A 27,760-nucleotide genomic window follows, 5' to 3' on the forward strand; every position below is an offset into this window, starting at 1 on the left:
TAAAAGTGATGTTTGTAAAACATTATTTGCCTTGTGATTATGTTCAATCCAAGAGTCGTGGCCCTTTAAACCCAATTTAAAAACCAATGCATGCCATTAACTATAACAAAAAGAAATTAAAATTGCAAAAAACTAGAGCATGCACCAAAAAACAGATTTCATATTTGGAATCAGCGATGCAGAAATATATAGAAACATTTCTAAAACCTCATACAACAGAAAATGAAAAAAAAATTTCCCCAGTGTATTAGATGAGATCCACTAAGTCTGTAGGCAGAAATAGGATGTGTAACCAGATAAACCTACAATGTTGTTGTGACTATATTTGTTAGCTACTGCTAAGCAGCTTTGTTTGGTTTGTAGCCCAAATTTCACTTTTGGAAAATGGTAATTTGGATTGAAAAGTGTTGATAGTTGACATTTTAAAAAATTAAGCCCAAGCCCTAGTCTCTCATAGTCATCTTTATTATATGCGGCTTAAGTGTCTGTCGCCGATAGCTTATTGGTTGCTTGCGTAACTGTACTAGCCAATGGGGTGAAGTTGCCACGGCATTCAAATAGTCCCGCCTTCTGGCATGCCTCCTCACAAATTGAGGTTAAAGATTGGAGCAATTATTATGCTGTTAAGAAATCTTAACACCAGAAGGGGTCTTTGCAATGGTACAATACTAGAGGTTCTCCAATTGAAAAATAATGTCATAATAGCTAAGTCTTTGACTGGCTCTTCTAAAGGTGAAATACATGTCATTCCAAGAATTGATTTGGCTCCATCTCAAACAGGGTTGCCATTTCAATTGAGACGTACACAATTTCCTATAAAACTTGCCTTTGCTATGACCATCAATAAGTGTCAGGGCCAAACGCTTAAGCATGTTGGCATTTTTTTACCTGAGCCTGCATTTGGACATGGTCAACTTTATGTTGCCTGTTCAAGAGTTCGTGAAAGAACGGATGTAAAATTAAAAATAATTGATGGTCCTCTGCAAGGCGAGCTTAAAAATGATGGAAAGATCTACACAAGAAATGTTGTGTACAAAGAGATCTTTGACATGTGAATTAACATTTTATTATTTAAATCACCTTATTTATTGAGCTAGCGGTGGCTCTTAAGAAATGTACCACCAGTGGTTTCCTTCATTGCACTCTACTTTAAGCAATTAAGCAAGTAGAAGGGGGAAACCCCGTGGGACAGTAAGCAAAGGGGCGTCCTTGCCGCCTGCCCTGGGTAATTCAGTTTGAATTAGCAGACACCTTTGCACAAATCATTTTAATTACAATTTATAATATCTAGAACAGCAGTCATTTCGTATGACCACCGGGCTTTCTAGTATATTTATAACTTGTTAGTAAGTCTTCATAAGGTGCAGGTCGTTCATTTAATTTTTAACACAATTGTATTTATATAGCCATCATCCATAAACATGTGTCTGGCATATTAAAGAACGGGTGATTGGAAAGTTTGGCCTTTTCTCTGCTGAAACCTGTACCAGCCCTTTCCAGTGGTTACTTTAACCCTTTGAGTAGTGAGTTTTTTTCATACTCAGTTGACCTCTGGGAATGAGGTGTTTGTTTTCAAAAAATGAAATTAGTTCCATCCAGTTATAGTTTTATTAACTCAAATCATGTTTGTTTGATAACCAATTTATGGAAACAAGAAGAACAAACATTAGCCTTTTTTTTAATGTTGCCTGACACCCTTTTAAAATGAAATTTTCGTACAGTCGTACCCTGGATGGTCAGGAGGCACAAGGACTTACATGAATGTTCACACTGCTCAGCAGGTTAATGCCTATGCTCTGTGTAATCAGTTCCACGGTCACTGGTCACTGTGGTAATTGACATTTCAGTTACCATTTTTAAAAATTGGTATGTTTATTTTTTATTATGAAAGTAACATGTTCATTGTAAAAAAAATTTTTTCAGAGCAAAACTTAAGAGTAAAGCTGAAAATGAAAATCATCCATAATTGGAAATGAGAGAAGGTGTGACATGGGATCTAAAAGTTATTAAATATTCTCTTAGGCCCTGGCTGGTTGGCTCAGTGGTAGAGTGTCAGCCTGTTGTGCAGGAGTCCCGGGTTCGATTCCTGGCCAGGGCACACAGAAGCACCCATCTGCTTCTCCACCCCCTCTCCTTCCTCTCTGTCTCTTTCTTCCCCTCCCACAGCCAAGGCTCCATTGGAGCAAAGATGGCCCGGGCGCTGGGGATGGCTCTATGGCCTCTGCCCCAGGCGCTAGAGTGGCTCTGGTCGCAACAGAGCAAAGCCCCAGAGGGGAAGAGCATCGCCCCCTGGTGGGCATGCCGGGAGGATCCCGGTCGAGCGCATGCCAGAGTCAGTCTGACTGCCTCCCCGTTTCCAGCTTCAGAAAAATACAAAAAAAAAAAATTCTCTTATTTTATCTTACATTTAATTTTTTTAATGTTTATGTACTGAATGCCAGTGAAATTTATTTTGGCATATGGTATGATTTAAGGATGTAATTTCACTGAAATAATTAGCCTGGTAACCAAGCAACATCTGGAGAGTAATTCATACTTTGCGAAGTGAGTCACAGTGTCACTTTATCATCACTTTAGCATCAAATTCTTAAATTTATATACATACATTTTCTTACAAGGGAGAAAATGGAATATCATGATGATTTATAATTTTATGTGGTCCATACATAGTGTTCCTCTCAATATTCTGTGTGAAGGGTAAATTTATTACACTGATTAGTGGTACTAATGATGCTTTAAGCGTTGTTTTTTTAAACAAAAGTAATCAGAAAGGATACTTTTTGACCTTACTCCAGAGGTGGCAATAGATCTTCAAGTGGTTGCTCAGCAAGTTGATTGGTCATTTGTTTGTAATATATGAAATTAATAACCAAATATACAGTGTAATTTATATATATATTTTTTCTTAATGTGAAATAATTTACTTTGCTATATTGCAAGGAGCAGTGATTTTTTTTTCCTAGCAACTTTCAGTCAATGCATTTTAGGTCGATGTTTATATGAAAAGGATCAAGTATAGATGTTTTCCAGGTCTTTTACCCTTTCAGTGTGAAGCAATGTTTTTAAAGTATGTGAACTCTTCTCTGGAACATACCTCTCTAGAGAATAACCAGTCTTGGTGGTTGAACATTGCTGATTGGGGCTAGAGTCAAAGATTTCTTATCCTTGAAAAATAACCTCTGGAGTCCTTCGATCTCTGTGGGAATGCAATGATTAAGAAATAACATCAGCTTGGCAGTTAATGATCATCTGGAGAAATATATGGTCCAGCATAAATTCAGGGTTCTTTAAGTCAGTCAGCTGTTGATTAAACAGAAACACCCAGCCAGCCGACATCAAACTAGTCTATTAAGTAATACTTCAGAAATGAAATTGCATGTTTCCCTTCAAAACACACCTTCAAAAGATGTCTGCATTTATGACATTGTTTATTTCTTATATCAATCTTAGGAAGAAAGAAGGTTCCATGAGGTGGCTGATAGGTGGGTGTCAGTGCTTGGCCATGAAGTGGCTGATGGGTGGTTGCCAGTGCTTGGCCATGAGGTCCATTGGGTGGGTGTCAGTGCGTGGCCATGAGGTACATCACCAGTAAGCAGAAGACTATGAATAGGATGTCTTCTGACTCTTGGTCTGCTCTGTTTTCCACTAGATCACATGCTTTCTCAAGATACTGTTATATATTGCATTTTACTCTATCTCACCAGTCATGTGTTATTTGTGGGATTAATGACTTTCATTGTAATTTAGCCCACACATGTAGAGTCAGTTTTAATTATAACTTTTAAAAATTGAAGAAAACATTTAAAATGAATACTATTTCTCTGTGGGGGTTAAAAAAAAAGCAAATACCGATTCTGATAATTCTGCTTTTCTTTTCATACCTTTAAAAATCAAGTAAAAGCAGTATCAGTTTACTAGTGAAATGTAATTGCTCTCTATAACTTCAAAATAAAAACTAGTGCTGTATATCTTGTTCAAACTTAACCTAGAAAAGAGCTTTTAGCCTTTTAAACTCTTTGTATCATTGTCCATTTATGACAAGTGGCAAATTTAGGCATATATACCAAAAATATATAAATATATACATTGATGCATTTTACTTAGCTGTTGACAAAATCAAGTGGCAAGTTTATATTCCCAACATTATTGTAGAAGTGTATATGTACACTTATACAATTACAGAATTATCTTACACCCATGTGTCTGCCTTCTACATACACAGTGGTCTTTTATTTTTCTCCCACAAAGTTACTATAAAGACTCAGTCTTGAAGAAGCATAATTCTACTCCTGCCTCTGTTATTAACTAGCTTTGTGTACTTTAAGCAAGTCATTTAATTTCTCTAACCCTCTATTTGCTATTAGATGATATATGAATTTCTTTTCAGCATTAAGATTTTTAATGTGATTTTAGTTTTCTATAATTTATATTTATCAATTTATTTGGTACATTCTGTATGCCAGCAGGCAGTGTGCCAGATATTGGCCAAACAACGTGGTTCATACCTTTAGAGAGCTCATTCTCTGTAGGAGAAAGAAAGAAAGAGGGAAATTCCTTAAATGATTACTGACTCACAGTTGTGATCACTGTTGCATAGGGTTTATGATAGTTTCTGATCATGTGAATATTTGAGGGTGTATGTCAGTGATGTGGATTGTGATTCATTTACACTTAGCTAACATGAGTCCTCTCTCTCCTCTCTGATGCACTCCACATCCCTCAACTTCTATTTATGTCTTCTTTGTCTGATTCTGATAACTTAATTGTTTTTCCTTTTTGTTCTTCCTTACTTTAATCCAAATCCACATTAGTGCTAGAATAACTGATTTAAAACATACCTACCTCGCCTGACTAGGCAGTGGCACAGTGGATAGAGCATTGGACTAGGATGTGGAGGACCCAGGTTCAAGACTCCAAGGTCGCCAGCTTGAGCTCAGGCTCATCTGGTTTGAGCAAAGCTCAGCAGCTTGAGTCCAAGGTCACTGGCTTGAGCAAGGGATCACTCAGTCTGCTGTAGCCCCATGGTCAAGGCACATACAAGAAAGCAATCAATGAACAACTGAAGTTGCCACAACAAAGAATTGATGTTTCTCATCTCTCTCCCTTCCTGTCTGTCTGTCCCTATCTGTCCCTCTCTCTGATACAAAACAAAAACAAACAAACAAATAAATAAAAATAAAACATACCTACCTCTTGCTTCCAAGACCTACATTCAAGGATACTTCTTTTATCTACCATAGCATTCAAAGCCTTTAATGACTGGTGTGTGATTTCTCCTGTAGCCTCATATCTTCTACTACTTCCTAAGAACTATTTATCAGGATCTAGAGATAGTCAGCTGTAATAAAATTAGAGGAAAATCTGGAGGCTGAACTAGAGTTTGGGAGTCATTCATTCTAATTTACTTTTTGAAGACAAAATGGACAGACTCTCCAAGAACAGTGGCATCTTGGGGATGTCTATAACTAAGTGATTGGAAAGGACAGTTGGAGAGATCAAAGAAATGAAAACTGATGTAGCATCACCAGAGCTAAAGAAAATGGAATTTCAGAAAAGGATGAACTATGGAGAGGCATCAAGAAGAAAGAGAACTGAGAAAAGTACCGTGTTTATATGACTTCCTTGGAACCTCTTTTGTATTAATGACATTATTATTTCATTTCCTCAAAAATATTTATATTTTGTGTCCCCTTAGTTCAGTGTATGCTCCTTTGATGAAAGAGGATGTTTCTACCTATGTAACCGTAATAGTGTTACATGGGTTTCTATCAAATAAATATTTATACATGCAGAGGTGAAATAAATGCCACTTGATTCTTTGGGGGAAAAAACTAAGGCAAGTACTTAGCTCTTATTCCCTGGAGTTTAAATACTCATTATTCTTGATAAAGTGAAAAGGGCAGGAACATGAAGTGAGAGATGGGATGGAAAAAAAGTGGAAGAAAGGTTAGAAACCTCACAAATACTTTTGGAAGTTCAGTCAGTGCTTCCCTTGCTATTAAGAAAGAACAGTGTGTAGCCCCATGCATCCAGGACAGAAAAAAACATGTTTCATTGTGAGTAAGCAGTTAGTGCAGTCTTAATTTAAAGAGTGATTTTAGGTCTGGGCCAAGAGAAAATTAGAGCTTTTTTTAAGGAATTGAGTTTACCTTGCTACTGATTCTAATAGTTTTATGCTTGATATGTTGGGACACAATGGTTGTCTACCCCCACTTTCCAGCTGTTCAGAAGATAAGTAGTGCAGAGTTGAAACTTTAGAAAGGTGTGTTCTGAATATGCATTGTGTCAGCGATAATGCAAACAGTCAGTTTATATTATCTGCCCTTCTTGGCCAACGGACCCAGACAGCCTCCCACCATGAGCAAACAAACCCTTAATAAGCATGGACATTATTGCAGGTCCTCTGTGAAAAGGAATAAACAGGAAAAGTAAGTATGTGGTGGACTGTAGTTATGAAAAGTAAACACACACCACCATGGCCTTTGTCACTCAGCCAGCACAGGGCACTGTTTAGGGACATGATGACAGAAAACACATGCTTAAAACTCCTAGTAACAACCAAATATCAACTGATCTACAGTCTCCAAAATAATTTTTCCCCCCTTCTTCCCAATTACCTATGGTGGGAAAAACTGACTGTTAATTGGAGTTTGGTTTACTGTATTTTTTGCTCCATAAGACACACTTTTTTTCCCCTCAAAAGTGGAGGGGGCAATGCCTGTGCGTCTTATGGAGCGAATGTTCATTTTTTTTTTAACTGCTGTGGGTGCTGCACCAGTAAACATATATAGAATGAGCACCAGTGGGAGCATAATCATAGCCACCGTGGTGGTGTGCGGAACCCCGGCATCTGCTGAGTGATCTCCTGGTTCTGGTTTCCACAGTTGCATGCAGCGCAGGAGGGAAGGCGAGTGACATTGTGTGGGTGCATTCATCTGGCATCATCGAGGGCAGACTGAGGGGCACGCTGCAGTGGTGGAGGGCTACGCTGCAGCTGCTGGAGCTCTGTGTGAAGTGCTGACGTCACCTGCTACCGTATTAGTGCTTGACCAGTTAAGAGCACATATTAGCGAAACCACACACACACACACACACACAAAAAAAAAAAACTTTAAAGAAGTGAAGACTCATCTAGCTGTAAATCCTGAAGGTCTTACCAGCCAGTTGCAACCTCGACGCTTCCATCAACAAACTGTTTAAAGTCTTTATGCAAGAAGAGCGGAACAAATGGATGGCTGCTGGTAGTTGTGATCTGACACCAACTGGATGAATGAAGAGACCCACTATCACTCAAGTTTGTGAATGGGTGAAAACATCATGTTTGTGAATGAATGAAACCATGATATGGTCATTCAAAAAATGTGACATTAACAATGCCTTAGATGGCACTGAAGATGGTATCATATATGAAAATAGCGAAGAAAGTGATGATACCAGTGATTATGAGCAGCTGAGCTTTTTAAATTCTGACACTAGCAATGATGACTCCCTGGGGTTCCCGGATAACTAGGAGACTATTTGAACATTCAAGTCTCTTCTCATTTGTTCATAACAGTGCTAATGTTGTTAATACTGCTGTTGAGTTTACATTATTGAAATGTTATTGTGGTATATATTTTATTAAATATTTTAACACACCATTTGGTTCAGAATACTTTTTTTTCTTATTTTCCTCCTTAAAACCCTAGGTGCGCCTTACGGAGCGAAAAATATGGTATTTGGTTTTCCGAAAATCATGATAGTACAACACATGCCCCACTGATTTTTCTTTTCATTGTTCTATGCCATGTTTCAAGTCAGAAGGAAATGTCTCTCATTTCTGTGATGAGCAAATATAAAACATACCACTCAGACATCATCCCTCAAAGGTGATCACAGATGAAATGTGTTGGACAAAAAGCTCCCATTAAAAAAGAATTGCTGAAGAATATGACTGAGATTTGACAGAGAATGAGATTTATTCATTCACTGACTTTTTATGGAGCACATTCTATGTCACTGACAGTGTGTGTGCACCAGATAGAGAGTGGACAAACCAGAGAAACATGCTGCCTAACCTCAGTGAGCTTATGTTTCTGTTGAAGAAGGACAAAAACACTATGCAAATAAGTAGTAATGATTATAGTAATAATCACAAGTGTTTATTAAGTGTTACACTGTTCTAACAAATTACATGTATAAACTCATTTAATCCTAAGAACAGCCCTATAAGTTAGGTAAGAAACAGACACATGTGAGTTAAGTTACTTACACAATGTCACGCAGATAATAAAATAAACAACCAAAGTTTGAACCTGAATTCAAGGCTTATAGTCTGGATTCTTGTCTTCTACTCTGTAATTATAAAACATAAGGGCCCTACAGTAAAAATCAAGGTGCTGAGTTGGAGAATTCTATAAAGAAAGGATAGTTCTTAGTTTTTACTTTAGTGACAGGATTACCTGGTTTTGCATATATGATATTTGGGATAGATTTATGGTATTTAATTCAATTTAAAAATTTTTACCTTTATAAGATTGTTTTTCATTTTAGTGCATTGATAGAAGCAGTGATGTGATTTATTTTAACATAATAACAGAATCAGGATGGACTAAAAGTAATGAATATTTTAATGAATATAGTATATAACAAATGAGATTAAAAAATAAACAGCTTTCTGTTGGGCATATTTTGGTATAGTCAGGCTTCTAAGCAGAAGGTTTGGAAACCACATTAATAGGCTGAAGGTACACAAAAGGGCTCCACACTGTCCCTCAAAAATTAAAAATTGAATTACTACATGATCTAGCAATCCTCCTCCTGGGTATTTATCTAAAAGAATTGAAAGCAGGGTCACAAGAAGACATGTGAACACCCACGTTCATAGCATTATTCAAGAAGTAGCAACAACCCATGTGTCCATCCCTGAATGAATGGATAAACAAAATATGGTATATACATAGGAGGGAATATTATTTAGTCTTTACAAGGAAAGAAATCCTGACACAAGCTACAACATGGGTGAACTTGGAGGACATTACTCTAAGTGAAATAAGCTAGTCTCAAAAAGACAAATACTGTATGATTCTACTTATATGAGGTATCTATTTAAATTCATAGAACAAAAGGTAGAATGGTGCTTGCCAGGGTCTTGGCAGTTAGGAAATAGGAAAACTGTTCATTGACTAGAATTTAAATTTTGCAAGATAAAAATATTCTGTAGAAATGTTTCACAACACTACTGAACACCTCATAAAAATTATTAACATGATAAATTTTGTTATGTGTTTTTTTACTACAATGTTTTAAAGGTCTTTACATAAAATAGTTTTGCCTATATTTCACTATCTTTTCAATATTTTTAGTAGCCACAAAATTTGAGCTTTTTTTTTTGTTCCTTTATAATGTTTTAAATGGATTACTATTTACTTTCCATTCTGTCTCTAATAGTGTAGAGAGGGACATTTTGTTTGAGAGAGATACTTACTGTATATTTTTGATGGAGAGGAACATTCAGGGATTAAAAGCAAACCCAGAGTCTATTTGGATCACCTTGTAGTTCATGCATAACCCACAGGTGTCTTTCCTTTTTATGTTTCTCTCTCAGTGAAAGGCACTGTTAGTCTTCTTACCGGCATTGAGGTTCTTGCATTTCCCAAGATGTGAATCAACAGCAAACCCCAGAGAAATTTGCAGGCAGATTTTACTAAGCTTTTGCTAGAGCACAAGAGAAACAGCGCAGAGAACAGGAAGGTCCTCTGAACGTGCTGAGGGGCTTCCTCTGTTTGGCTGCTTTTATAAGCTGAACACAAAGTGAGATTGCACAAAAAGGTGGGCTTTTTGGAAAAAAAAAAAGTAGGCTTGTGGAATTGTCTGTCAGGGTAGGGAAAGCAAGCAATTGGTAGGGAGATAAAATTCGATATATTTTTTTTTCTTTGAGCAGGGAATGGAGGAGTGGTGACATTTTCCTGCAGCTAGATTAGCCGATGTGCCACCCAGTCTGCACTTGGTTTCCTGGGCACCCAGTATTGTTCCATTCCCAGGCCCAAGTCCCTACACTGTTTCATTCCCATAAAGACAAGGAATGACCTAACGCTCATCATATAGGAGACTCGGAACATTACAGCTGCTTAAATTGTAGCACTTATTATGTAAGGCAAAGTCTAAAATACCCTGGTGTTGCCTGTTTAATTATAAAAGGGAAGAAGATGGAAGGATGTAGTGTTGTGCTGTGTGAGTATTTTCCCATCACATTAGAAGAGTCAGTAAGAACACCAGTATTCTTAGCAGCATGCAAATACATCTTTGTGGATCTTCTGTTAAATAATAACGTTGAGAGAGCAGAATATGTGTTAGTTTAATGATTCACTATGCCTACTGGCTGGTGATCTCTGTAGACAGATTTCAGAAGAATATGTTGAATTAGCTATGTTGGCTAGTCTTTTAAGGCCTATGTCAAATATCTTCTCCTGTAAAAGGTTTTCCTACTGATGATAATAATAGTAATAATAATAATAATTAATAATAACTTTTTAACCCCAAAACTACCCATTTCTACCTCTTGTGACCATTCTTGAACTAGTTTGTACCTTTCTCCTGGAAATATTCTATTAATTATACTATTTATAAAACTTTCTTACTCCTCACCCCATTATATAAACTCCTGTAGGTCAGGGGCTCTCCTGCCCTTAGCCTTGCTATTGTCTGAAGCACTTCCTACCAGCAAAGAATAAATGCTTGGTAAATATTCGTTAGATCATGGACTGTTTACATATTTATTAAATTAACTGTTCTGGGTGTTCTCAGTCAGATGAAATATATGCAAATTTACTCTATCACTATATCCTGTTGCCTAACCTAGGTACACGGATTGCAACTGCTTTAATTTTTTGTTGACTGTTCAGGAAGGTTTTATTGGTGTTGAATGGAAGTCAAACCTATTGAGTATTCTGGCACACCGGGAGTTGTTTACAGCTGCTCTTTCATTGGTGTTATTGTTCAGTAGGACCTGCCTGAGAAGTGCATTCATTTATTCATTGGCTCATACATCAGGTGACTCATTTACCCACTTGTACCTGTTAAGTAAAGGTAGATATCTGCAAGCTTGAAATACCCTGTTGTCAGTATGATATAAGCATCTTACCATATTTGTAAGTTTTAGCACCAAGTAACAAACTGGTGGTCTCTTAAACGTATAAACAAGGAGCTATGAAATATGTTTTAAAAAAATATATTTGAAAGAAGACCCTGGTCCTGTTATTCTTATTCTAGGGAAATTGCCACCATTCTAAGGAGGTAGAAAGAATACACTTACTCATCAGCATTATTTATTCAGTACTTTTTTTTAAGGTTAACCATATTGTGGAACAACATTTTGATATAAAATTAATTTTTGGTGCTATCAGGGAACTGATTTTAATCTATCAACTCATAACTGATCTATGAGTACTTAGGTCAAATGTCTTTTAAAAGAGTCACATGGCCCTGGCTGGTTGGCTCAGTGGTAGAGTGTCAGCCCGGCTTGTGGAAGTCCCTGGTTCAATTCCAGGCCAGGGCACACAGGAGAAGCACCCATCTGGTTCTCCACCCTTCCCCCTCTTCTTTCTCTCTGTCTCTCTCTTCCCCACCCACAGCCAGGGCTCCACTGAAGCAGGGTTGACCCAGGCACTGAGGACGGCTCCATGGCCTCCGCCTGGGGTGCTGGAATGGCTATGGTTGCAGAAGAGCAACAGCCCAGATGGGAAAAGCATCGTCCCCTAGTGGGCATGCCTGGTGGATCCCAGTCTGGTGCAGGGAGGAGTCTGTCTCTCTGCCTCCCTGCTTCTCACTTCAGAAAAATACAAAAAAAAAAAGTCACATGTACGAGTGCCATTTATTACTCACAGGTAGAAGAGGCTTTCTTACCTTTCACATAGTATAGTTTTGTTTACTTTTCATAAAAGTTTTTTATGTAAATTTATAGTTTGATGTTTAGTAATGCCTTTTTACTAGTAAAAGTTGTTTTTGTAGAGGTAACACTGAGGTAAAATTATCTCATCTTTACTAAAAACGTTTAAAAAAAAAACAGTTAGTGTATTAGTAATCTCTCTCTGGGTGGCCAAGCTGTTGCTGTAGAACAAGTGAACATCTTATTGAAAGCTGTTTGTCTGGTCTGGGTGAGGTAATGATAGTGTTATCAGATTAAGCATCATAGAAGCAGATATGTGCTTTCATCACTTTAAAAACTTTCCAAGTGATATTACTAGTTTCATTAAAATAGCACTTATTTCTTATCAGTAACTAAAATAATAAAATAAAATAAAATAAAATAAAATAAAATAAAATAAAAATTACCCAGTGACCTACTGCTATTCACATTTTTCTAAATGTTTTTTTAGAAATCTCTACACAGGAATTTAATGCATTTTACATACCAGGAATATTCATACTTGCTATTCTGTTACTAACTTTATCATTTAATATGCCATGAACATCTTTCTATGTCAGCAAATATTAATCTATAATACACCACTGTTGTAAGTTGCTATAGTATTTCTTTGTTTTATAATTTACTTAATTATTATTATTATTATTATTATTATTATTATTATTTTGCATTTTTCCGAAGCTGGAAACGGGGAGGCAGACAGACTCCCGCATGCGCCCGACCGGGATCCACCCGGCACGCCCACCAGGGGGCGATGCTCTGCCCATCTGGGGTGTTGCTCTGCTGCATCCAGAGCCATCCTAGCGCCTGGGGCAGAGGCCACAGAGCCATCCCCAGCGCCCGGGCCATCTTTGCTCCAATGGAGCCTTGGCTGCGGGAGGGGAAGACAGAGACAGAGAGGAAGGAGAGGGGGAGGGGTGGAGAAGCAGATGGGCGCTTCTCCTGTGTGCCCTGGCCGGGAATCGAACCTGGGACTCCTGCACGCCAGGCCAACGCTGTGATGAACATTTAGGTTTTGTTTTGTGTTTTTAGTTTTAAAGTATTATCCACTTACATTTCAGTGGCCAGAAAGGTTGATAGCTACTCTAGGTGAATGGTGCACATTTCATAAATATCTTACTGTCCTCTAGTTATGTCATAAATTTAAAATCCATGGTTTCTTAGCTGACTCTTTTATGATTGATACATCTGTAGACATATGTATCTATGTACACATACACACTTGCACACACACACACACACACAAACTCATTCACTCACTCAAGTAGCAACAACTCCTTGTAGATGTACCCACTAACCCCGTGCTCCCACCACTCTGGAGCCTCCCTACAGCAGCCAACCCTGACCTTGGGGACTCTGATTTTCAGTTTTTCCCACACCTTTTCTCTCTGGATGATTGTGCAAATGCTGAATTCTTCCTCTTATTCTTCCATAGTCACAGGTCATGAATTGGTTTATTCTCCTTTAGAAAATTTTTTACCATACAAATGCTTGTTCAGAAAATGACAAAGATATCCCAATTATCATTTTCTTAAGTATATCCATTTCTATCTGAATTTTATCATTGCAGATTTAATAATAACTATCCTTAAAAATAATAATCAGTTATTACTTTTTCACTATTTGGTTGAAACCATATATCTAAAGTAGGTTGAAACATATCTAGTTATCCAGTGTAAATTTTTAAAAAATGATTTATGCACCCAAATGATTGGTAACTTGATGTTAGACATCTGGATATTTGAAAAATATCTAAATATGTAAAAATTTTCAATTTATCTAGAATATTGATTACTATATAGAAATGATTGGGTAATTGTTCATGTAATAGTCTAGAACTTTCATTTAGGAAGTTTTATCTCCTGTTGGTACTTTTGAGGAGAAAAGACTTAACTAATCATTTGGATTAATAAGTGGCACTATTTATGAAATCTGCAACGTGAGGGGGAAAATGAAAAGCCAACATACATTATTAATTAAATACCTGGAACCGTAAACATCAGTAGTTCTTAAGAAGGAAAACATTGCCTAAGGTGAAGCCAGGTACATAAACAATTCTTGAAATTTTTGTTTCCAGTACCTGACTTCAATTCCAAGAAACATTTTAGGAACTTTATTATTGAATTACTTATCTTTTTAAAAATCTTCCAAATTTTCATTTATGCTAAATATTTACTTATATAAATGAATATAGGTCAATTACAATAGACTCAAAGACAAGACAAAATGCATTTGGAAACTTTTACCTTTTAAAATGGTTATTAAGCCTGACCTCCAGTGACTGCTTTCAATAATAGATTTTTATTTATTTTTTGCAAATAACAACATAAGGAAGAATGTCTCAGCATGTCAACATTTAATTGCAAAATAATAAGTTAAGAACATAGTATTTGCATGGAATGAATGTGTACAAGATTGGGCAATGTGATCTTGTGATAATGCAATTAGGTACATTCAGTCCTGAGTGAACAATTATATGCTAAAGGTACCGATGCATCAAGTGATGACAGTACAAAGAGAAATTACAAATGAAGTATCTCACCACTCTTTTACTTAAGCCTTTTATTAATGATTTAGATTGAGACATAGAACACTATGCATATAAAATTCAGTGAAACACAGCGAAGAAGAATGTGTTGAATAGCAAAGCTTAGATACAAGAGATTGAAGAAGACTACAAAAATGTTATTTCTTTTCTTTTATTATGTCATAGGTAGAAAATGGCTGAAAACTTAGCAAATTGATATTTACAGTAGATTAATATTTAGTCTTCAACTTCAATTCTCATAAGGGAACAGATCTAGGAAGATCTAGTTTAATGGCAATTCCTATGAAAATAACTAGAGAATTTTAGCCAGTTGCAAGTTCCAGGTAGATGAACAGTGTTACTGTTAAAAGCTAGAATTTTACATGTGTAACAAAAAACTTTGGTATGATTATTTATAGTTTGCAAGATGCTTTTTAAAAAAGTTTTGTTTCTTGATATACAATTTACATAGTGAAAAATGCATCTATTTTAGCGTAGTGCTCTGAGTTTTGACTCATGCAGTTATATCATCACTACAACCACAATTAAGATTTTCACCATTCCACACAGTTTCCTCATATCCCTTTTAATCAACTCTTCCCCTTACTCCAGCATCTAGTAATCACAGTTTTCTGATCCCTAGAAAACAAAAAGTGCAGTTACAACCACTATTGCAATAATGTTGGCTTTGTCTTTGCCCACATATCCACCTTGATTGAGGTCTTTCTTTTTCCACGAGGTGCCAGGTTTCTTTCCGGTGGCCTCTCATTTCCCTGCGCAGGACTTCCACGAGCACTTCCTGCAGCCCAGGTGTACGAGTCTCTCAACCTTTGTCCATCCCTCACTTTTGAAGGATATTTTTGCCAGATAGACAATTCTAGTTGACAGGTTTTAGTTTTTTAGTATTTTGAATGTATCAATCTTCAGATATTCAAAGCTTCTGTTGAAAAATATTGATAATATAATTGAGGATCACTTGTATGTGTTGTCTTGTTGCTTTCAAAATTCTCTATCTTTGGGCTTTTGCAAGGGTAATTATATTGTGTCTCAGTGCAGGTCTCTTGGAGTCTTCTGAGCTTCTTTGCTATTTATATTTATGTCTTTTATAATGAAGTTTTCAGCCACTGTTTCTTCAAATATTCTCTCTCTCTCTCGTTCTCTCTGTCTCTCTCTCTCAGTCTCTCTCACTCTGCTCCTTCTGGGAGCCACTTACTAGTGTCCCACAGGTCCACTAGGCTCTATATTCTTCATCTTTCTTTTTCCTGTTCCTTAGACACAATAATTTTCATTGTTCTGTTTTTTCATCATTTATTTGAATAGGCTCTCCATTCTCTTCTCCCTCTCTTCTTCTTCTGATATACCCATTATTTTTATATTGATGGAATCAGACAATTCTTGTAGAGCTCTTTCAGTTTTTTTAATTCTTGAGTCTCTCTTCTCTTCTCTCTGTAGTATCTCTAGTTGGCTGTCTTCAATGTCACTGATTCTTTCCTCTATCTGGCTTGTTCTATTAGCTAAGATTGCCACCTCAGTCTTCAATTCACATGTTGAGTACATCATTTCTGTTTTTAAAGTTTCAGTCACCTTGGTGAGGTATTTTTTGGTCATTAATTTGTTTTCTGAGCTCATTTATTTGCCTATTGGTGTCTTCTCACATCTCATTGAGTATTTTCAGAACCTCAATTTTGAATTCTCTATCATTTAACTCCAAGGCTTCCATGTGATTGAGATTTTTTCTGGAGATTTTTTTTCTTTTTGAAATATGCCTCTTGTCTTGTGTAGCTATGGTACTTGATTTCTTCTTCTTTGATGGCATTTGAGAGTAGTATTGTTAAGAACCCTAACAAAAAAAACAACTAAAAATATTGAAAAAAATTAAAATACAATAAAAAAATTTTTAATTATGACAAATAAGAAAAAAAGCACAAGAAAGAAGATCAAAGGCAAAGAAAGAAAAAACAAAACACCCACACACAAAAGATAAAAATATAAAAATTTAAAAAAATGAAATTCAGCCTACCAGGTGGTGGTGCAGTAGATAGAGGGTTGACTGGGACAGAGAGGACTCAGGTTTGAAACCCCAAAGTCACTGATTTGACCATGGGCTCCCTGGCTTGAGTGTGGATTAATAGACATGATCCCATGGTCTCTGGCTTGAGCCCAAACGTCTCTGGCTTAAAGCCCAAGGTCGCTGGCTTGAGCAAGGGATCACTCACTCTGCAGTAGCCCCCAGTCAAAGCACATATGAGAAAGCAATCAATGAACACCTAAGAAGCTGCAATGAAGAATTGATGCTTCTCATCTCTCTCCCTTCCTGTCTGTCTGTCCTTATCTGCTCCTCTCGCTGTCTCTTTCACTCTGTCTCTGTCACACACACAAAAAAATGAAATTCAAAAATGAAAAAGAACAGTGGTAGAGCGTTGGCCTGGCGTGCAGGAGTCCCGGGTTCGATTCCCGGCCAGGGCACACAGGAGAAGCGCCCATCTGCTTCTCCACCCCTCCCCTTCTCTTTCCTCTCTGTCTCTCTCTTCCCCTCCCACAGCCAAGGCTCCATTGAAGCAAAGTTGGCCCGGCCGCTGAGGATGGCTCTATGGCTTCTGCTTCAGGCGCTGGAATGGCTCTGGTTGCAACAGAGCAATGCCCCAGATGGGCAGAGCATCGCCCCCTGGTGGGCATGCCGGGTAGATCCAGGTCATGCGCATATGGGAGTCTGTCTGACTGCCTCCCCGTTTCCAACTTCAGAAAACACAAAAATGAAAAAGAAGAAAGAAAATGGAAAAATGGGGGGGGAATAAATTTTAGTTTTGAGAGGTTTCTTTCAGTAGGTTTTGCTGTATTACAACTTTTAGCTTTGTGAAGTTCCTGGGCTCTCCTCTGAGATGTTGTTGTAGCAATGATGTAGGTGTGCTTCTTCCCACATCTCAAGAGACCTGGGGACTGGGCATGAAGCACCTCTGTTCTTCAGGGGAGAGAGTGGCTCTGAAGAACTAGCTGTGGGGTTTATCACTGCTCCCCTCTGTACTGCAATGTGAGGGGGTTGGGATCTGGGAGGCTGGGGGCTGCGGTTTAGCTTTCTCTGGCTGCTGAGTACAGGCTGCAGGCAGACTACAGAAACACTGGCCATGACCCTGTGCTCTGGCCGCTTTAGTTTATCTTCCCCTCTGCCCCTCTGTGTCATCACTTCTCCCAGCAGGAGGAGACCCAGTCACTCCGTGTTTCCCTCTCCATATCCCTCAGACAAAATCCAGAGTGCCCAAGCCTCCTTCCTCCCTGTAGTCCAGCAAAGAAAAAGGGAACCCAGTCACTCCAGGTTTGTATCTCTGCTGTCCAAAGCCCACCAAAATCGTATTTTATCCTTCACCTCCCCCTTCATGCCATCCCACCTTTAGTCCATTCAGTGTGTGGCTCTTTCAGGCATGCCTGTGAGCCCAGCTAGGATTCCTTCACTTCCAAATTGAATAGTTGTTCAATTTGTTGAAATTTCAAGGGGAGAGATCAGGAATATCTCTCATGCCACCATTACTCCGATATCATCTCATTGTCCTGTTTTCATATTCACTGATTCTTTTATCTGCCTGCTCAAATATACCTTTTGAATCCTTCAGTGAATTCTTTATTGCATTAAAATCTTTGGATTTTCCTTGTTTTTATTGATTTCCATTTTGTTCACACATTATTTTCTTTTTTTTTAATATAATTTTATTTTTTTAATGGGGTGACATCAATAAATCAGGATACATATATTCAAAGATAACAAGTCCAGGTTATCTTGTCGTTCAATTATATTGCATACCCACCACCCAAAGTCAGATTGTCCTCTGTCACCTTCTATCTTGTTTTCTTTGTGCCCCTCCCCACCCCCTTTCCCTCTCCCATTCCCCCCTCCCCCCCGTAACCACCACACTCTTATCAATGTCTCTTAGTTTCACTATTATGTCCCACCTACGTATGGAATAATACAGTTCCTGTTTTTTTCTGATTTACTTATTTCGCTTCGTATCATGTTATCAAGATCCCACCATTTTGCTGTAAATGTTCCGATGTCATCATTTCTTATGGCTGAGTAGTATTCCATAGTGTATATGTGCCACATCTTCTTTATCCAGTCATCTATTGATGGGCTTTTTGGTTGTTTCCATGTCCTGGCCACTGTGAACAATGCTGCAATAAACATGGGGCTGCATGTGTCTTTACGTATCAATGTTTCTGAGTTTTGGGGATATATACCCAGTAGAGGGATTGCTGGGTCATAAGGTAGTTCTATTTTCAGTTTTTTGAGGAACCACCATACTTTCTTCCATAATGGTTGTACTACTTTACATTCCCACCAACAGTGTATGAGGGTTCCTTTTTCTCCACAGCCTCTCCAACATTTGCTATTACCTGACTTGCTAATAACAGCTAATCGAACAGGCACACATTATTTTCTTAACTCTTCCCACATATTCCTTTAGTATTTGGGGGGCATCTTTAAGACAGTTATTTTTAAATCTTTTTCTAGTATATCTGCCATCATTCATTTTTCAAGAATAGTTTCTATGTTTTTCTCCTTGAATAAACCATACTTTCCTGTTTCTTTGTATGCTTTGTGATTTTTTTGTTGAACAGTGGACATTTGAATTTAATAATGTAGTAAGTCTGGAAATCAGATTATACTCCACTCCTTGGGGATTTGCTGTTTTTATTTTTATTGACTTTTTTATTATTTTTAATTGTAAACATCTTTATGCCAAGATCAACCTGAAGTGTCAACTTAAGCCTTTCCCTAGGCATATATAGTCACTTTATAATTTGCCTCATAAATGCAGTTATTTTTAAATGTCTTAGTCTTTTGTGTGTGTGTTGGGGGGGGGAGAGAAACAGAGACAGAAACAGACAGGAAGAGAGAAAGATGAGAAGCATCAACTTGTAGTTGAGGCACTCTTAGTTGTTCAGATTGCTTCTGATATGTGATTCATCAGGAGGGCTTCAGCCAAGCCAGTGACCCCTTGCTCAAGCCAGCAACCTTGGGCTTAAACCAGAGACTATGGGCTTCAAGCACGCAACCATGGGATCATAGACATGTCTATGATCCCACACCCAAGCTGGCTATCCCATGCCCAAGCTGATGAGCCCACGCTTAAGCTGGATGAGCTCATACTCAAGCCCACAACCTCAGGGTTCCAAACCTGAATCCTCAGCATTCCAGGTCAACACTCTATGTACTGCACCAGTGCCTGGTCAGGCGTAAATGTCCTAGTCTTTAATGCCTGGTTCCCAAAAGGGAAAAAAGCAAAAAATCAAAGAGGGGAAGGTTAAAGGGTGCTGGCCCTCTAAATCTCCTAGAAGTCGCTTCAGCTACAGCTTGCAAGGAGGGAAGGAGGTAGAACAATAGCTGCCCACCTCTTTGCACCTCAGAAGCAGCACTCAAGGTGTAGAACCATGATATTTGGAGGACAGTGTCTCTTTTTCCTATCCTGGCTTCTGTAAGCTATGTGCAGGCTACTCTAGGAACACAGGCTCAGCTGCCTGCCACGTGACTGGGGAGCAGGGAAGGAGGAAGTGAGTGGTTATTACTGGATTAAATGCTGAAATTGACCAAAATTAACCACAGTTTACCATCCAAGCCTTTTCCTGGGATTAGCTAGCCTTCAATAAACTCTAGAGTTCCAAAATATAAGGTCTGCTGGAAAATTCTGTCCGTTTCTATCAACAAGTTTCGACACATAAGCACATGTTTATTTGGCGCATGTGTGCCTCTCTATTTTTATCACTTAATGTATACATACTAATGTAGTAAATTAACTAAAACAAAGTTGATTCGTGTTAGTCTTATGTGTGAAGCGATAGTGTACCCATGGCTACTGATAAAGTTCATTTACGCCACTGTAATTTTTACGAATTTCAACAAGGAAGAAATGCTACAGAAGCATGTCTGTCGCATCCACCATATTCCCTGGACTTAGCTCCCTCCGACTATCACTTGTTTTTGTCCTTACAAAATTTTTTGAAGGGCAAAAAATTCAAAAATGAATAAGATATCAAACAAGCACTGGTTCAATTTTTCACATCAAAAGATAAAATATTTTTCAAAAATGGGATATACAAATTACCCTCATGCTGGCAAGAAATCATTAATAATAATGGCAATTATATTATTTAATAAAGTTTATTGATGGTAAGAAAAATTTGTATTTTGTTTTATTCCAAAAATGGACAGAACTTTCTGGTAGACCTTATACTTTCATTAGACCGATTCTGCTAGTGCAATTGTTGTCTAGGTGGGGAGACAGATTTCTGGTGCTTTCTACTCTACCATCTTCCAAGAATCCTGTCCTTACTTTTTTTCATTTGTTTTTGCCATGATGGGTTTTTTTTATTTTAATTAGTAAATTTAAAATTTATAAGCTTTTTAAAAATTAAATTTTACATTAAATATTCTGCATTAGTTTTAGATGTACAACATATTGGTTAGGAAATCATGTACTTTACAGAATGCCCCTGCCTCAGATGTTTCAAGTACCCACCTGGCTCTATACATTGTTATCATATTATTGACTATGTTCCCAATGCTGTAAGCTACATCCATGTGACTATCCTGTAACTACCAATTTGTACTTCTTCATCCCTTCTCCTTTTTTACCAGTCGCCAATCTCCCTCTCCTTTGACAACTGTCAGTCTATTATTCTCTGTATCTATGAATCTGTTTCTATTTTGTTTGTTTGTTTTGTTCTTTAGATTATACATATCAGTGAAGTCGTATACTATTTGTCTTTCTCCATTTGACTTTTTTCTCTTAGCGTAATGCCCTCTAGGTCTGTCCATGCTGTCAGTAATGGTAAGACTTCATTCTTTTTTTTTTTTTTTTTTTTTTTTTTTACAGCTGAGTAGTATTCTATTCTGTATGTAAATCACAACTGTTTTATTAATTCATCTACTGACGGGCACTTGAGTTGCTTCCATATCTTGGCTATTGTAAATAATGCTGCAGTGAACATAGGGGTGCGTATATTCTTTGGAATTAGTGTTCAGGGTTTCTTCAGATACATTTCCAGAACCGGAATCTTTGGGTAATAAGACAATTACATTTTTAATTTTTTGAGGAACCTCCACATTGGTTTCCATTCTAGAAATGTGACAACAGCACCCCACTTCCAGGTACCAACCTCTATTTTACTTTTCAATTATTATGAACAAATTAGCACAAATTTAGTGGCTTAAAGCAGCAAACATTTGCTATGTCACAATTTCCATGGGTTGGTTATCCATGTACAACTTAGCTGGGTCTTCAGTCTCACAATGCTGAAAGCAAAGTATCTGCTGGGCTGCATTGTCATATAGAAGGCTTTAATTTGGGGAAGAATATGCTTTTAAGCTCATTCAGGTTGTTGGTAAAACTCATTTCCTTGTAGCTGCATGACTAAAGACCTCATCTTCTTACTGGCTGTGAGCTAGAGGCCCCAGGTCCACATTAGTCCCCCGGCGTATGGCACTTAAGCAGGCCCTTTCTAAACATGGCAGCTTATTTCAAGGTCAGCTGCAGAATCCCGATACAAGTTTGCTAAAACAGAGTCTCGTATAACATAATGTAATCATGGGAGTGACATCATATCACTTTTGCCATATTCTGTTAATCAGAAGCAAGACACAAATTCTGCCTAGAACTGAGGGAAGTATAAGAGTGTGGCTCCTGGGAGTCACCCTCGGATATGTACCCCAGTGGTATTATAGTAGGATATATAATGTCTCCAGAGATAGCAGGTGATAATCTTTTGAAACTGTAGATGTTTCCTTATCTGAGGAGGAAAGGGGACTTCAGTTGTAATTAAGACAGCAATCTTGAGCTAAGGGGATTATTTTGGATTATCTGGGTGGGCACTCAATGCAATAATATGTGTCCTTATAAAAAGGAGGTAGAGGGAAATTAGATACATACACATAGAGGAAGGAAGGCCTTGTAAAGACAGAGCAGAGAGAAACTTGGAAATTCTAGCTTTAATTGAAGATTAAAATGATACAATCATAGCCAAGGAATGCTGCCAGCCACCCAGAAGCTAGGAACAGATTCTCTCATAGCACCTCTGTAGGGAGTGTGGCCCTGCTCACACTTTAATTTCTTCCCAGTAATACTGATTTGGCTCTTTTGACCTCCAGAACTTCAGAGAATACATTTCTGTTGTTTTAATCCACCAAGTTTGTGATAATTTGTTTCAGCAGCCATACAGAACCAATACGGATGGGTATTAAATATTTAGTGTTGCTTTTATAACTCATTTTACTGCTTACTCAATGAAGTTAAGTATCATTTCGTGAGATTATTGACTGTCTAAATATTTTCTTCTATATGTCTTATAACTCATGGTTTTGTCTCTTTTTTAAAAAATTCACTCTCTTATTGTTAGTAGGAATTCTTTATATTCTTACTAATCTTACTAAAGAGATATTTATCTTAGTTATATTTATAGTATATTATGGTGTCTTCTGCATTCAGAGGGTTTTTTTCACCTTTTTTTATTTATAGAAATTTTTAAACATACCCAAATGAAGACAGAATAGTATAATAAATCTTGAATGTACGCATCTCTCAGCTTCAACAATTATCAGTATATTTTTTCCCAGAAGTATTCATTTTTTCCTTTAATTTTTGTATTTTTTGTACATTTTCTAAGAAATCCTTAAAGATTGTGTTACTATTATTTGTGTGGCTGAGTATTTGTCATGATAAAATACCCATTTTTTTTCATAGCACTCATTCTTTATTGCTTTTACTTTTACATTATGTATAGTAATTCTGGTATATACAAAGCATTGTTGTACTGATGTTAACCTATACCTTCTTCCTGAAGAGCAGGTACTTTTCTTTTCAACACAAGCTATTGATTGAAATCTTGGGAATCAGCAGTTGTCCCCACAACATTATATGTGTCACCATAAGCTTATTGAAAATTCCAAGTGTTCCTTATAAGAAGGCTGATCAGTCATTGAGGACATGTCAAAATATAATCCTGAGTCAGCTGTATTGGCATTTTTGTTTTTACAAAGTACTTTCCCTCAATTTTTTCCCCTTATTTTCAGTGTGCCACCTGGGCTTGAATGCGTGAAAGAACAAGACCTTTGCAACAAGATAATGGCTACCATACTAGAAAATTACAGTACTCTGTTTGAAGTAGAGTATACAGAAAATGATAACCAGAGGTGTGAAAATCAAGCAAAGCTTATCCTAGTAAAAGTAAGTTTGGTATTTAATTTTCAGTATTACTATATTTTAAATGGAAGACATTTAAGTCATTCTTTGTCATAAAAATTCCTATGTATATAACTTCAGATCATTATTCCTGTGTTTATTTAATTCTTTTTATAAAATCTATTCTCGATATCAAATGTTTGTTAACCAGTATGTATTCTCCTAAGATTGGAGAATTGTGAATTGATGTTTCCTTGCTGCTATAAAATGACCTCAAAAGCACATATGTGTACCCAGTGCTATGGTCGATCGGGTGTATCAGCTTTTTATAGAAGTCTGGTATTACGACAGGGGTACAATACATACTTATGTCTGTGCTCAGGAGTGCTAGCTCACTGAGTAAATTGCAAAATTCCTTTAGACAATATCACTGTGTCTTTTTGTCTCTCTTGTGACTGCGACATCTTTAAGTTCAACCTCAGGTTTTAAGTCCCATATCTGTAGTCATTGGTAACTGTCATCAATCAGTAAAGGAGAGTATTTCTAAACTCTATAGAATTCTTGACAATACTATCTAAATCTTTGTATATGGTATATTGGCTGATAATTTATAACATATTCCTTTTGTTTGTTTGTTTTTTGTTTTGTTTTGTTTTGTTTTTGTATTTTTCCAAAGTTAGAAGCGGAGAGGCAGTCAGACTCCCACATGTCGCCTACTGGGATCCACCTGGTATGCCCACCAGGGGGCAATGCTTTGCCCATTTGGGGTGTTGCTCCATTGTGGCCAGAGCCATTCTAGTGCCTGAGGTGGAAGCTATGGAGCCATCCCTAGCGCCCAGGCCAACTTTGCTGCAATGCAGCCCTGGCTGTGAGAGGGGAAGAGAGAAACAGAGAGTAAGGATGGGGGAAGGTCTGAGCAGCAGGTGGACGCTTCTCCCGTGTGCCCTGATCGAGAATTAAACCTGGAACTTCCACACACTGGGCCGGTGCTCTACTGCTGAGCCAACTGGCCAGGGCCTGTAACATATTCTTTACATATTAGGTAAATGCATGTAGGTCTCTAAAGATTTACAATTGAAAGTCGCAGAATAAACATCCAAACCAAATCCTCCAGATGAAGGAAAAGATGAAAGACATATTTTTTTCTCGTTTATATTGAGGTAAATCATGATGGAATTGATATAAAAGGTTCCCTCAAGAGGTCTCCTGGAACTTATCAGATTCACAGACTGTACTCTACTCTTGTTGATTCATAAAGCAACAAATGATAAGAGTTGCTTGGTATGGATGTTGAAGGGGTATTTTCATTTCTTTTTCCAATTGAGGCCATGACTTTGAAGAAGAAATAAAATGTAATGGATATCAAGTAGCATCTTATCAAAACAACAAAAGAAGACCAAAGCCAGGTTTTCTTAACTGGGGTTTATGCTGTTAACACAACAGACTCCCCGTAAAGGATTGAATACATCTGAAAGAAATGCACTTAGTAGGAGTCTTACCAACATAATAAAGAGAAGTTTAAACTGAAATTTGAGGGAAGGGGAAAACAGTGCTCAGATAAAATGATAAAGTGAAATTGGAAAATATCAAGTGTAAGGTGGAAGTAAAATGTAATCTAAGAAAACGTCAATGATTCAAAAAAAAATACAAAAAAGAAAACCTACCTATGTCAGTTTGCTACCAAAAAAATGGAAATAAATTATTTTTAGATAGAAAATATTTACCTTAATTTTGTTTCTTCAGTTTCTATAATACTTTGCAGGGGTTTCTTTTAAAATGTTATAAAGTGATTGACTTTATTTTAGCTATATCTCTGATAAATATATTTTAACATTCAGCCCAACTAGGGCTGATAAAATAATAAGGGAATCCTCAAATATGAAGAAAATAGGCAAGGCTAACTTGCTGAGACATAAAGCAGAATATTTGATACTTTTTTTTTTGTATTTTTCTGAAGTTGGAAATGGGGAGGCAGTCAGACAGACTCCCGTATGCACCCTACCGTGATCCACCTGGCATGACCACTAAGGGGCAATGCTCTGCCCATCTAGGTGTTGCTCCGTTGAGACCAGAGCCATTCTAGTGCCTGAGGCAGAGGCCATGGAGCCATCCTCAGCACCAGGGCCAATTTTGTTCCAATAGAGCCTCGGCTACGGGAGGGGAAGAAAGAGACAGAGAGGAAGGAGAGGGGGAGGGGTGGAGAAGCAGACGGGCACTTCTTCTGTGTGCCCTGGCTGGGAATTGAACCCGGGACTCCTGCACAACAGGCTGACACTCTACCACTGAGCCAACCGGCCAGGGCCTGATACTTTCTTTTAAACTGATCTTGCTAATAATCTTATCTTTGAGAAGGTAGATAATGCAACAGGGGAATGTGACTTTGTGGGCTTAATTGTAACTAATAAATATGAAATAGAAATTATGAAAATTATTTTAACAGGTTGTGCTAATGCCATTTTAAGGTCTACAATAATGAAGACTATGCTAGTCATAGTTAGATATATAAAACTGGACATTGTTTAGAGAGCAGATTTTTTAAATTCCTAAAATCACAGAAACATATAAACCAAGAGGAAGGTAGATTAAAAAGGAATTAGGAGGTTTGCAATGAAATCATTAACATACTGAAAAGATGGTAAAAATGAAAGAGCAACAAAAAAACCAAGTTATTATTCTGATCATTCTTATAAGCTCAGCTTTTAGAAAGATGTATACAAAAAGAAGAAACAGAAACAAAACAAGTGATAAGTACACAAGAGTGACAGATATAAATGTCTGAACTGAGAATGAGTTTAGGCTCATGAAGATGACTGAGTGTGACACCTGTCCATTGACACATCTCTGTGTACCCCAGTATAGGAAACAGAGTCAGTGCTGAATGACATCTTGCATGATGCTAAATAGAGATTTGGGGCTCAGATGAGTATAAATTTGATGTTATTTGGACCTGGATGAAGAACTTTGACCAGAGCATTGGAATGTGGGTTGTTGTTAACTTCTGGGGAGGTCTCTACATTTGTTTCTGTCATCAGTATTTTAATTATTGAAGTGAATGAACACATTTGCATATGAAATAAATCTGGGAAGATATAAGTCAGATATTGGATGGCTGCCTGTTGAAAGTAACAAAATGTTGCATCAGTGTGTGTGTGTGCATGTGTGCCTATACCTGTGTGCACAGACAGCCATTTTCCTCTTTTTTCTTGCTTAAAAACAAAACAAAACAAAACAGCACACCATTTTATTTGGACTTGAATTTATGTGCTGAGGTCAGATGCCCCACCACCATAGCCCTAAGGGATGGATAAATCATAAATGATCTATAGTAGGGTGACATTATAATTACTCTTTAGTCAGTGATTGACTTAACAGTCAAAAGAGACACATTTCTGGCCTGGAAGATGGAAGGTAAAGTGTGCGGGGATGAGTGAGCCTCTGGGAAAGATTTTCATCCCTGATTACAAAAGAAAAGAAAAGAAAGACTTAAGAGATAAGAGCTGGTAGTTGATTCTGGGTGGAGTTAGGGCAGTGATGATTAACTAGGAGAGTGCTCAAAGGAGTTCTCAGGGGTGAAGAAAATGTTCTATATCTTATTGGGGACATGGGTTATATAGGTGTATGCGTTTGTCAAAAATTCAACTATAGCCCTGGCCGGTTGGCTCAGCGGTAGAGCGTCGGCCTGGCGTGCGGGGGACCCGGGTTCGATTCCCAGCCAGGGCACATAGGAGAAGCGCCCATTTGCTTCTCCACCCCCCCCCTTCCTCTCTGTCTCTCTCTTCCCCTCCCGCAGCCAAGGCTCCATTGGAGCAAAGATGGTCCGGGCGCTGGGGATGGCTCCTTGGCCTCTGCCCCAGACGCTAGAGTGGCTCTGGTCGCGGCAGAGCGACGCCCCGGGGGGGGGGGGTGGCAGAGCATCGCCCCCTGGTGGGCAGAGCGTCGCCCCTGGTGGGCATGCCGGGTGGATCCCGGTCGGGCGCATGCGGGAGTCTGTCTGACTGTCTCTCCCCGTTTCCAGCTTCAGAAAAATACAAAAATACAAAAAAAAAAAATTCAACTATACACTTAAGGTTTATGTATTTTACTGTACATAAATTATTTTTCATTTGAATTCTCAAAATAAGGAAAGATAGTAGGCCTCTGTATCAAAATGCCCACCTCTCCTAT

The 27,760-nt window shown here is 37.9% G+C and overlaps 1 protein-coding gene and 2 non-coding genes across 7 annotated transcripts in view; 2 read left to right on the plus strand and 1 right to left on the minus strand.

The window, feature by feature from the left end:
- Nucleotides 1–27,760, plus strand: part of FAM13A (family with sequence similarity 13 member A) — a 315,289-nt gene that overhangs the window by 82,962 nt on the left and 204,567 nt on the right. For all 5 annotated transcript variants that reach the window (XM_066279160.1, XM_066279162.1, XM_066279161.1 and 2 more), the window contains one exon: nucleotides 23,488–23,641. In XM_066279160.1, coding sequence (XP_066135257.1) covers nucleotides 23,488–23,641 — 154 coding nt within the window. The remainder of the gene's footprint in view (nucleotides 1–23,487; nucleotides 23,642–27,760) is intronic.
- TRNAN-GUU (transfer RNA asparagine (anticodon GUU)) lies at nucleotides 2,023–2,098 on the plus strand. Its single transcript has one exon. It is a non-coding gene; the product is annotated as a tRNA-Asn (tRNA).
- TRNAN-GUU (transfer RNA asparagine (anticodon GUU)) lies at nucleotides 25,823–25,898 on the minus strand. Its single transcript has one exon. It is a non-coding gene; the product is annotated as a tRNA-Asn (tRNA).

The sequence above is a fragment of the Saccopteryx bilineata genome, chromosome 5 (assembly GCF_036850765.1).
Source record: "Saccopteryx bilineata isolate mSacBil1 chromosome 5, mSacBil1_pri_phased_curated, whole genome shotgun sequence".
NCBI lineage: Eukaryota > Metazoa > Chordata > Mammalia > Chiroptera > Emballonuridae > Saccopteryx > Saccopteryx bilineata.